Source organism: Podarcis filfolensis (assembly GCF_964270895.1).
Source record: "Podarcis filfolensis genome assembly, chromosome: 1".
Classification (NCBI taxonomy): domain Eukaryota; kingdom Metazoa; phylum Chordata; class Lepidosauria; order Squamata; family Lacertidae; genus Podarcis; species Podarcis filfolensis.
In genome coordinates, this window is record NC_139604.1 from 94,638,761 (window position 1) to 94,651,584 (window position 12,824).

General features: G+C 42.0%; 1 protein-coding gene across 3 annotated transcripts in view; it reads left to right on the forward strand.

The window, feature by feature from the left end:
* PLCB2 (phospholipase C beta 2) overlaps positions 1-12,824 on the forward strand; it is a 51,638-nt gene that overhangs the window by 16,212 nt on the left and 22,602 nt on the right. For all 3 annotated transcript variants that reach the window (XM_083610987.1, XM_083610989.1, XM_083610988.1), the window contains 10 exons: positions 349-428; positions 1,247-1,300; positions 2,567-2,642; positions 3,600-3,700; positions 4,261-4,427; positions 5,093-5,239; positions 6,296-6,453; positions 11,653-11,735; positions 11,966-12,050; positions 12,220-12,391. In XM_083610987.1, the coding sequence (XP_083467113.1) occupies positions 349-428; positions 1,247-1,300; positions 2,567-2,642; positions 3,600-3,700; positions 4,261-4,427; positions 5,093-5,239; positions 6,296-6,453; positions 11,653-11,735; positions 11,966-12,050; positions 12,220-12,391 (1,123 nt within the window). The remainder of the gene's footprint in view (positions 1-348; positions 429-1,246; positions 1,301-2,566; positions 2,643-3,599; positions 3,701-4,260; positions 4,428-5,092; positions 5,240-6,295; positions 6,454-11,652; positions 11,736-11,965; positions 12,051-12,219; positions 12,392-12,824) is intronic.

Sequence of the window (12,824 nt, forward strand, 5' to 3'; positions counted from 1 at the left end):
GACAGAATATAAGTTAATTAATAAATAAACTTTTGTGGGTTTTTTACCTTGATGCTCTTTATTTATTATAGACAGGTACCTGTAAGATGTACTCTTTAAACAGGGAAAAGAATAATTTGTTCCACTAAAATCCTGATTTAAAGCTTATATACCAGAAACTAAATATCATTTATTTCAATGGCTGTCTAGCTGGAGGGCATCACTTTAGAAAGGATAACAAGGGCAGAGAATGAACAAGTTTCATGTGGAACTTGGCCATAACACGCTTGCTCAGCGGCACTGGAAGTGAGGGTGTTGCACAGTTCATTTTCCAGTCTTTCCATGTGTACACACATCTTGTTTTTTCAGGCTTGGGCAGATGATATCATGGTCATTTCTAGGAACCCCTTTGTATATAATGCTTCCCGCTATTCCTTCCTGGAGAGAATGTAAGTAGTTATCAAATAACTTCATACTACCAAGTGTTTTCTGCTATTCCTTCAAATAGCATGCTAAAGTGTTGAGTGCCAACAGAAAGCGCGAGATAAACCTTGGGGTGCTTATGGAAACTCTCAAGTTTGCAAAGTACAAAACAACAGTTTAAAAGTAAGGTGTCAGTGCCTCCCCCCCAAAAGCCAGCCCAGTGAGGACAGAGCTATGGAATACTGGATGTCAGCTGGAAAAAGGAAAACTGGGAGAGAGAGTTGAATGTCCTGTTTCAGTCCCTTATGTCATATAGTGTCCCAAAGCAGGACGTGGTTAGCTAGGACCTGATCAGGTGATGATACACTGCAAGCGTGTATCATTCCAACTGTTATACTTCTTTTGTATTTTGATGACATGAAACTAGTCATGTGCTGAGATGAGAGGAATGTACTATAAACAATTCAATCCAGAAAGCTTAAGTATGATATCAACAGAAGATTCTTTTTAGCATCATGATGCTAATTCTCTGGCAAGTTCCACTGACTTGTATTAATCATCTCAATATGAAATGTTGTTGCCTTTGAGTTTAGCTTGGGATGTCAGTAAACAAGATGCCCAAATCTCAGTTTCAATTCACTTCACGATTCCCTGTGATTGCAAATGCGACGAGTCTGTGGAATTTAATAACTTTTCCAATCAATGTGGAATCGAATTTCAGCTTTAAATCTAACAATAATTCTTACGGTTATCTTACTTTTCCCTATTGTTATGGCTACCATACTTCCCTTGTTCCATTTTTTTTCTCTTAGCCAAGGATTGTCTATTTTGAATGTTTCCACAGACTGGTGAAGCTGAAACTGCAACTGAATAGTGAGGGGAAAATTCCTGTTAGGAAGTGAGTACGGCATGTGCATTGTGCTTCTTTTGACTACTGATGGTGTGTGACAAACTTGAATGACTGCATTATCGAGGGATCTTCTTGGACAAATGGCTGCCCAGGGGTTCTTTTGGGAGGGGATGCTTAGAGAGGTCCAGTCTGCTATACAGTTCAGAGGGCTGAGGTAAAATTTACCAGGTTTCAAATCCCAGGACAAATCAAGCTGTTCTACAGCACTCGCTATATGTTGTGAAACCAGGTTTGCCTCAACTTAATTGTTTATTTATCTGTTTATTACATTTTTACTCTGCCTTTCCTCCAATGACCTTAAGGGGGCATAACAGTTTCCCCTACCCCAAGTATATTCTCACAGCGAGCCTGTGAGGTCACATCCATACCATACTTTTAAAGCACATTTAAAGCTCATTTAAAGCCCCAAAGAATCCCAGGAACTGTAGTTTACCCCTAGCGTAGCTACAGCACCCTTTAAAAAAACTATAGTTCCCAGGATTCTTTGGGGGAAGCTGTGCGTTTTAAATGCATGGTGTGGTGCACATTAGGCTGAGAGAATGTGACTAGCTTAAGGTCACCCACTGAATTTCATAGCTGAATGAAAATTTGAAACAGTCCAACCTTGAACAACTTCATCCCCCTGCCTTCCAATCCTAGGAAGACTCACTCTCTCTGGCTTCCTCACTTGTGGAAAATTTATAATAATAACAATTTTAAAATATTAAATCATCATCATCCAACAACAACAACAACAACAATAAGGATAGCAGAAGACAGGTTGCCATTTCATTTATCTGCAGAGGAACATAACTTGGCACCATTCAACATCAGATTGGCAAGAAAAAACAAACACAGAAAAGAAGAGTAGGCTCCTGAATTTATGGAGTTCTCAAAAACACTTTCATTGCCAGATGCCAGATTGCCAGAATCAAAGAACTGCTGAGGGGTGTGACACTTTGTCTCTTAGTGAGGCAAGTCATCTACTCTACTCTGCCAGAAAATTAAAAAAAGGATAACATGAACTGCTTGTCTTTTCTCAGTCACAGTTACTCCTAAAAGAAAAGGGGAAGGAAGTATCAGATAACTATTGCTTATAGTTCTGGTTGTATAGTTGGAGCCTATGCTGAACTAGTTCATGGAGACAACTAATAGCTTACATGTTGGGCAATTTGCCATTTTCTCTATACGGACTGCCTTTCCCACTGGAAGTTTTGCCAAATAGCTCTTCCCCAATAACTTTCGCTCTCACTCACCCTTTTCTATCTCTTTCAGTATTTTTCAAGCATTTCCTGCAGACAGAAAAAGGGTAGAAGCAGCATTAAGTGCTTGCCATCTTCCGAAGGGCAAGGTAAGAAGTATATTCTCCATAGCCTAGGGCTCATAGTCAACAAACATGTCTGCCCAACAAATTTATATTAATTTTATACCAGTTTATGTCTTCTTTCAAAGACTTTTGGGAATTGTAGGTTGGAAAGTTCTGTTACAGGTGCCTAACTTCCCAGGTTCCTTGAGGAAACTGAATGGCAGTTAAACCAGTTTAATTCTATGAAGTATAGATGCCCACTGCTAACACAACAGTAAAACAGCTGTAAAAAAAAGTCAGTTTTCCAGAGAACCTCCTGCATTACTGTACAGTATGCAGTGTACCACAGTACAACACTGCCTATTTAGAGCTGAAATGCACATAGTTTTAAATGTATCTTTGTATTTAGCTAGCTGTGTGTGTGGAGGGTGTGTGTGTCTGATGATTATTTAGATCACAGGAACTGTGAAGAGAGAATGTACTACTGACCAACTCAATAGATCCCTCTTGGTTTGTCTCAGCCTTGGAATCTCTTAGCTCAGCCTCAGAAAGTATTTGTGTTCAGTGAGAGGTCTCAGTCCTAGAGTACACACACACACACACACACACACACACACACACACACAAATGAAAACAAGAATATGTATGAATACGTGTAGAGCTGAGTACAGTGTATTTATTCTTCACTACTGAGTGATGTGCACCTGGCACACTTTTATTATTATTTATTAAATTTGTTAGTTGCTTTATCTTGCCAAGACAAACCGAAACGACTCACAAACAACCAAATGAACCACAACAAAACCCCACATAGATACACTGAAACCAAGTGATGGTGGAGGTAGAAATACATTTGAAGTATGCATATCTGGGCCTGGGCAGGGAAGGGCATCTGGGACAGAGGGCCCAACTTCCAGGGTAGGCTTTGGGCCCCTTCATTTTGGAAATGAAGTCCACAAAAGGGTTGATAACAGTCATCAAGTATTGCTGTTCTGCTTCCAGAATGACGGCATCAATCCAGAGGACTTCCCTGAAGCTGTGTACAAAACGTTCCTGATGAATCTATGTCCTCGCCCAGAGATCGACGAGATATTTACCTCACAGTAAGCCTCCATTATGTAGCAGCCAGCATGTGTGGGAGAGAAGGGATACTGCACAGGCAAAGGGAGGCTGTGAGAACCAGCTGGAATTTTGCAGACTGCTAGATTGACAGCACTGTTACTTTTTAAATGAAAAAGTGGTGAAGGGTAGCAAGATTATTCCTATTCCTCCCACCATTTTGTTAACATTGGTCACTATCCAGTACAGAATTAAGTGTGCTTACGGTCAGACTAAATGTGAGCATGCTGTTGCCATCTCTAACTATAATGCCTAATTATCCCCATAACTTCTACTTACACCAACATTGCAGTGCATGTTTTTCCAGCACCCACTTCATGCTACTGGATGACCGTTTTAGCATGATAAATCCCCAGTCCCCCCACATCTTGTAGTACTGCTGATACCAAATGTAAAGTATCGGACAGGGCATGGGTAAGAAGGAACTAGTCATGCCAAAACCACAAATGAGTGTAGGAAAAGTTGTCTTGCTGCTAAGAGGGATTTTCCAGAACATCTAAAGACACCACTCTCTCTTTGTCCTTTTTCCATTATCTCTGCTTAGCCATTCGAAAGCCAAGCCGTACATGACCAAAGACCACTTGACAAAATTCATTAACAAGAAACAGCGAGATTCTCACCTCAATGACATGCTTTTCCCCCCTGCCAAGCCACAACAGGTACAGGGTCTCATAGACAAGTATGAGCCCAGTGGGATGAATATTCAAAGAGGTGAGTTTATTTTTTCCATCAGCAGAAGTATGTATCGTAATATTGTTGTTATTATTATTATTTCTATATCACTGCAATTCCAGGGGGGGAAGCCCTAAATGGATTACAACTATGCTTAAAACATCAAATGTAACATTACAAAAGATCAAATGAAAACCTTGCAAATGAAAACCAGATAGAGATGGTCATAGAGGTCCATTTTTAAGGCAGCCAGGGATGGCCTGCCCTCAAGGCTCAGTGAGGCAGTTGCTTCAGGGCAGCAGTCTCAGGACAGCTGGGAGGGACAGAAGATCTGGGTCCCTGAGGAGCTCCTTCCCTGCCTCTGGTGCCACCTCCGCCTCACCTTATCCCACTCACTACTGGCCTCCATTTTGACCTCCTTTTTATTGGTGATGGTGACAGGAGGTGGTAGCAGAGGATGAGGAGTCGTGGGTGGTGCAAAGCCTTCGGGGGAAGAGGAGGAATCTGTTTATTACATGGAAATCTTTCAGTAGCCTGGGCCTAGGGCAGCTTAAAATCATTGGGTGTATCTAACTAAATAATACTCATAGTGGCCCCACTGAAATCAATCACTGCTTAGATGGGCAGGAATATGCAAACTCAGTTCCTCAAGGCCTTTGTATTTTGTTACCAGCAATAGTAACATTTTAAAAATTATCTTGCAGGGCAGCTGTCTCCAGAAGGAATGGTTTGGTTCCTATGTGGTCCTGAAAACAGTATAGTATCACAGGACAAACTCTTGCTGCACCAAGATATGAGCCAGCCACTCTCTCACTACTTCATCAACTCGTCCCACAACACCTACCTAACAGGTATGCAACCATGAGGGAAATGTCAATTTCTACTAGCTTAGCTGTTGTATTGCAAGAGGGTAGCTACTGACCCTTGACTTAGCTTTGTAGCTTACTTTCATTATGAAAACTGTTCATCAGGCCATGACTTATTTATCCCTAGCAGGGAATGCCTGGCAATGCCTGGGAATTTGTAGAAACCAAAAAATATTAAAATTTTTAAACACTTTAAAATTTGTGAATGGACCTGTCACACCAGAAATCAGGCAAAGTCATGTTTTGGTCTGCCATCTTGAATAAAAATGGCACTCAGCATCCAAACATTGAGGAAGATGGCTGCCCCTACCTTAGGATCCCTCATGTCAAGTTTGTTAATGAAGTGGCAGAACCTGTGCCAAAAACCAGGTAAAGTCATGTCAAAATCACATTTTGGTCTGCCATCTTGATTCAAAATGTAGATCCAGATGTAAATGAAGACCATTGCCCCCACCTCGGCAACCCTTGTGCCAAGATTGGTGCTGATATTATGAAAGGTGTCCAAACAAATAGAGAACAGATGGACAAACTATTATCCAAAATTTATAGTAGAATTGTCCATAACTATCTTTATATGTATAACACTGGCTTGATTGTGCTGTAGATATTGTTTCATGTTCCTTTTACGTATATGCTCTACTTATTGTTATTTTTGTTTTGCTACAGTCCACATGTCTACTTCTGTCTACCTATTCTGAAATAAGTTATATAACAATTCTTTTTTAAGAAAGGGTTTTAAATATATAACAATTTTCAATACGACCCACAATTATATAGCAGTGTGTGTGTGTGTGTGTGTGTGTGTGTGTGTGTGTAAGCAATATTTATAATTTCAATTGTGTCATGGGTGAATTAAAGTTTTCTGAATTTTTGGAAACGTAAAAGTCACAAGTCATTTTTTAAAAAGAAATAAAAGTTTTAAATATTTGTGTAACAGAAATGAGTTTCTCTTCTCTTCATTCAAAAGATATGGCTGCATAGACAATGATGACAGGCTCATATTTCCTCCTCCCCCTCCCCCCCTTTTTTTTTTTTTTGCAGCTGGACAATTTTCTGGAATCTCCTCTCCTGAAATGTATCGGCAGACCCTATTGGCTGGCTGCCGCTGTGTGGAACTTGATTGCTGGAAGGGGCGTCCTCCAGATGAGGAGCCTATTATCACCCATGGATTCACCATGACAACTGAAATATTGTTCAAGGTACAGATATCTGAAATATTGATAACTGAAATATTGTTCAAGGTACACTGTGAGAGCCAGTGTGGTGTAGTGGTTAAGAGCGGTAGTCACCTAATCTGGGGAACCGGGTTCGCGTCTCCGCTCCTCCACATGCAGCTGCTGGGTGACCTTGGGCCAGTCACACTTCTTTGAAGTCTCTCAGCCCCACTCACCTCACAGAATGTTTGTTGTGGGGGAGGAAGGGAAAGGAGAATGTTAGCCGCTTTGAGACTCCTGAAGGGGAGTGAAAGGCGGGATATCAAATCCAAACTCTTCTTCTTCTTCTTCTATCTTTAGATGGGGTTTTTTTTACCTTTTGTTTTTAGAGATTTCACAATTTCAAAACACGGATTTAAAAAAATACTGAAAACATCAACATTCATAGAAGAAACAGAAAAACATAACAAACCTAGTCAGATAAAGCAGATAAAATTTGTGAAAATAAATAATCTTTGCCTGGTGCCAAAATGACATCAGATTTGATTCCAGGTGAGTGTAGTGGCAGAGAAACCCTCTCCAACACCCGGGGTGGGACCCAGCGGCGCACGCACGACGTCTGTATGATCTGCGCATGTGCGGCAGCCCATACGGTTGCCGTGTGAGAGGCAGCCCGTACGGACGCCATGCGAGTGGTGCCCATACTAACTGCACGCGTGCCCTTGGCCGCTCTACAGCTGGGGGGCAGCAGGCCATCTTGTCACCCCCCAAAGTGGTGCCCGGGTCGGCCCGCCCCCTCCGCCTCCCCCCTTCATACACCCCTGGGTGAGTGTACCTGGCAAGGACATTAAAAAAATCAGTCCACCACCACTGAGAAGCCTTTTTCTGATAGCCACTCAGTGTATCTACCTCAGGCAGTGGGAGAACCCAGAACAGGGACTCTGATGACTATTTTAGTTGAGGCAGAGACACTAGGAGACAGGGAATCTTTCAGGTGTTCTTGACTCGAAGGGCTTTAAATGTCAAAAATATAAGTTGTTCACTACATTGTTTTACATATGTATTTTTAGCGTGGCCATTAACAGGGCCGTTAACACACTAACACAGTTGAAATGATAGAAACAAAAGATTTAAGAGGCACTGAAGCAATGGGGGGGGGGAATATCAGCATCCTCACAGAATAAAATCAAACTCAGCTGGCATTTTAAAAAGCCTGGGATACTATCTTTCCTCCAAAGAACTCAAAGTAATGTCCCCATGAGGTAGATATGGAAAACTGAAGCAACTATTTCTCCCCTCCCCAGCCCAATACTAGCCATTGCATGACATTCACTCTAGATCAGGGGTCAGCAACCTTTTTCAGCTGTGGGCTGGTCCACCATCCCTCAGACCATGTGGTGGGCTGGACTATATTTTTTTGGGGGGGGGAACAAACGAATTCCTATGCCCCATCAATAACCCAGAGATGCATTTTAAATAAAAGGACACATTCTACTCATGTAAAAACAAGCTGATTCCCGGACCATCCGCGGGCCGGATTGAGAAGGCGATTGGGCCGCATCTGGCTCATGGGCCTTAGGTTGCCTACCCCTGCTCTAGACTGAGGCCTAGACTGAGTACAAAGAATGTGCTGAGACACAGAAAACAACCTTAGCCAGACATTAGGGCTCTTCACAATGTAAAGTGTCCATATTTTCATATTGCTTTATTGGTTTGTTCACACACCCCCAGCCCCCATTTTCATTTATCAGTGTAAGAGCTATTCTTTCTGGCTTAGTCAGCTTCTACTCATCTATGCCATCTGACATCAAATAAAATACAGTAAAATGTATTTTCTTTGTGGCTTACAGTTATGAATCTACTTCCATGTCTTACAAAGCGGAATAGTTTTAATTTAACACCAAAGATAACCAATATAGCAAACTGAAATCCTGGGTCTTATGCTAACTCGGCCCTCCAGATGTTTTGGGACTACAACTCCCATCATCCCTAGCTAACAGGACCAGTGGTCAGGGATGATGGGAGTTGTAGTCCCAAGACATCTGGAGGGCCGAGTTTGCCTATGCCTGGTCTTACATATGCAAGTTAAGTACTTAGAACATATACATCATTAGCGACCCAACTATCTGCTCAATGTCTGTGACCCAGAGTCTTGATGTCTACCTGCATTTTTTCTCTCCCAAGCTATTTGAAGACCTTGCAAAGCCTTTTTTCTGGATGCAAAAATGCGCAAAGTTCTGGCAGGCATATCCAGCTAGATTATAGTGGACTAGTACCTCCAACAGTAATTGCATCAGCAGGGAATGAGCAAAGATGAAAGGCCGTTTTCCCTTCTCCTACTTTAATGATTAGCTTCTCTATTATGCTTGTGGTTTTGGTGTTCACAATTTCACATTCCAGATCTTATGACATCACGGCCCCCTTTACACTGCACCACCCAACCTGCAAAACAAATAGAGTGCTATTGTGCTTCACTGGAGCTATAATTACATGGAAGGATTGCTCTGCACCACAACAATGAACCTTGAAAAGGAATTACAGGCCATTAACGCAGCATGCACCTTTCATTATAGCTTAAGTAATGTATGTTTCCTCCCCTCTTCCTATGGCTGCCTTCCTCTCCAAAATAGCTGTAGGTGGGGGAGGTGACGCTCTCCTGCTTTCAACCTGCAGCACATTCCTTTGAAATGCAGATTACGTACAGAGGCACCATAACAGCCTCCTCCTAGTTCTCTGCTGCTTGTTCAATCAGGAACAGTTGCTTAGCAAGAGGTAATATCAAGTTCTAGGCCATGTTGAACCTTAGTACTAATGCTGCATATCAAGGCTCAGCTTCCACAAAGAAGTCATAAAATAGCACAGTATACAATTGCACGATGTCGCAGAATGGAGCAGAAGAAAGAAGGCAGATAATTAGAGATAAAAGCAATGTTACCGTAAGCTACCAATTACTAGCGTCGGTAGGGGAATAAAGAAAAGTTAATGACAAATGCACAGAGTATGATTACAAAATAAAAACAAAAAGCTGAGAAAGTGTCTGTGGGATTTGTTTGGAAATCTTATTGTGCCTTCCATTTGTGCATTTCCCAAATTGTTGCTCTCTGAGAAGTGTTTCATATCCAAGAGATTTGAAGTCCATGTATTTAAAAAGTTTAAAGTTCAAGCTCAGCAAATACGTGCTTACAGGTGTGCATGGCTCATCATGCAGCTGTGATTGGCTACAGGAGAACATGGTGTTCCCTCCTGACTTTTCTAATGCTAATGCAAGGGCTAGGAAGGAATTTGAAGGGTAGAACTGATGGGCAAGAGGAGGAGGTGCTTAACCTTGGCCTACTGATTTTCTCCAATTCACCCCAGAATTAAATACATGGTAAAATAACAGTTGCATGATGTCACAGAAGTAATGCAACAGGAGAACAAGAAGGCAGATAGGTATGAGGGGTGGTGGGGTTTTTTGGGGGGGTGTTCATGATTTAAAATAACAGAAGACCAAGGAGAACGAGCAGGGTTGTACTTCTCCCATCTCTATCTCTGTCATAAACAAGAAATTATGTGAGGAAAGAAGATTAGGACTTGGCTAACAAAGTTATTGATAGATAGATGAGAGAGAGAGAGAGAGAGAGAGAGAGAGAGAGAGAGAGAGATGATAGAAACAAACTACATACAAACTACATGTTACTCTGCAGCTCCATATAATGAAGACCTGAAAGGCCCTGTCTCCTTTGCATGTGCCCTCAGTTGTTGTATTTTCTTTAAATGAGGAAGGTGATGGAAAGTTTCCGTCCATCACTTCTCCAGAGCCAGCTCCCACTTCTGAGGGCACTTTGCTGCAGGCCGTTATGGCTTTACTGCATGCAGCTGCAGTGTAACATGTAGTTAGCCCCTTAATACCAGGAGAACATGAGGGATAGAACCATCAAACCAAAATGTGACAAGAATGCTGCTGCACCTGGACTTAAAAGAATGAATAAAAATTGAAATAGTCTCATCATCCAAATATAAGGGAAATGTAAGTAATGAACTGCCGTCTAGTGTAATTTAAAACTTTACTATGCTCTATAAAAACAAATTACTGCTCTCTAAGACAGCCATTCAAATCGGGTTGAATTTAAAGTAGACAGATGACAGCAAAAGTATTTCAATTACTTGTCAACAATTTTTAGTACCAACAGTGGGTTTTGCACTGTACAGAACACAGATATGGCCTTTGTCCCCAAGGGACTTACAAATTACAGTGGTACCTCGGGTTACAAACACTGCGGGTTACAGACTCCGCTAACTCGGAAGTAGTACCTCGGGTTAAGAACTTTACCTCAGGATGAGGACAAAAATCGCACAGTAGCAGCGGGAGGCCCCATTAGCTAAAGTGGTACCTCAGGTTAAGAACAGTTTCAGGTTAAGAATTAAGTTCGTAACCAAAGGTACCACTGTACAATCTACAGCCTAAGATGATAAAATGAATAAATGCAATCTTTTCCTATAGGCCTCAACAGATGATAGTTTGAGGCTTCATAAAGCAGAAGCCAGGAACAAGTGCTGGGTCTGAGTGCTCCTCGCTCACTCGGTCCTCCTCCTCCTGTTGCACACTTAGTTCAGTGTGACAGTTCTGGCATGTATTAAACCAGAATTCCCTGTTACTCCTGAACTGAGGAACTCTGGGTTAATATCAGTTAACAAACCTGGAAAATGATCCAGAGTTACATTGACACTGTAAGACAGAAGCCACATATGATATCACAATGAACACGTGTGGCAAACTCTCAGTGGGATGCTGGCTCTGCTCCTGACCATCATGTGTTCAGCAGGATGCATACAATTGCACATGCATGTAGCAATACACACAAAAGGCTCTCTTTCTGAGATCACAAGCCACATGTTTTCAAGGGTTCCAGTGGTGTAGAGAATGGGAATGGGAATGTATGGGAATGCTGTTGTATATGCAGAGGCCCTATGCAGCTATCCAATGAATGCATAATCCCTCTGTCTCCTCTATGAATTCGCTATGATATCTCCATATGGACCATGGAGGGAGGTGTTCATGGTGAGTTCCAGCACCTCTGTTCACTGTATATGGTTATAGAAATGGGAGGCCCTTTAAAAAGCTTTGGATATATCATAAGGTTCATACAGGAATGACTGATGCCATTCTGAAAGCTGGATAACTACCAAGAACAAGGAGTTCCTTGGTTTGCAAAGTACCAATATCTCTCTTTCTCTTTCTCATTTGCCTCATGCCTTATACAGGATGCAATTGAGGCTATTGCAGAAAGCGCTTTCAAAACCTCCCCTTATCCAGTGATCCTGTCCTTTGAGAACCATGTGGACTCGTAAGTATTAAGTGTCTGCTGATTAGAGAAAAAGCTGAGATTGCACTCTGGACAAAGGGTAGAGGGGTGGGTAAGAAATGTGTCTAGTCAGAACAATTTGCATGGGACAGTAAGCTTGGGCAAACCATGCATATGCTAAGAGACAGATGGGGATTTGGGGGTATGGAGCAGGGATCATGCCAGTCTTCAGGCTTGACATGTGTGTGTTTTATACCTATATTTTCTTACAGGCCGAAGCAGCAGGCTAAGATGGCTGAGTACTGTAGAACAATATTTGGGGACATGCTGCTGACAGAGCCACTTGAAAAATTTCCAGTAAGTGAATAGGGATGCCAAATTTCTACATGGGATGAAGTTATCGTGCAAGCAGGTGTTAGCTTGGTCTGAAGTTGCCCTGGCAGTTTGTGCTACATCTTCACTAGAGAAGTGATGCAAAAACCTAAACTTTGCATGAATGCTAACCTTTTTCTTTTCTTCTGGGCAGTTAAAACCAGGAGTCCCACTGCCAAGCCCACAGGACCTCATGGGGAAAATCTTGATTAAGAACAAGAAGAATCAGTTCATACCTGGGGAGAACCAAGAGACTCTGAAGAAAGCAAGAAGTCTGGAGGATGTCATGACTGATCAGCCCACACCAGTAGACAAGGATAGCATAGGTAGTATATTCCATAGGGATAGCCCTGTTAATCTTTCGCAGCAAGAGCAACAGTCTTGTGACACCTTACAGGCTAACAAATGTTATTACTGCACAAGCTTTCATGGACTAGAGTCCACTTCATCATATACAGGGTACATTATGACAAGGGATGGGCCTTACTTGGGGAGGGGGGTGGGAATTCAGATAAGCCTGGAATCAGTTTTTAAGGCTCTGACATAAGCACAATGATTTGATGTGGAAACAGAGGGCAACACTGCCATTTTAGGGCAGAATTTCACTTATAAGAATGAGTGGCTTTATCAGTGACTTCAAAAGCGTCTCCAAAGTAGGTATGAGGAAGAGGAAGTCTGATTCAGTTCTCACTTAAAGGTGAGCCTGTAGACCTCCAGATTTGGTAGATGGATTGGGAAGGATAGAAATTGCAGACTGAA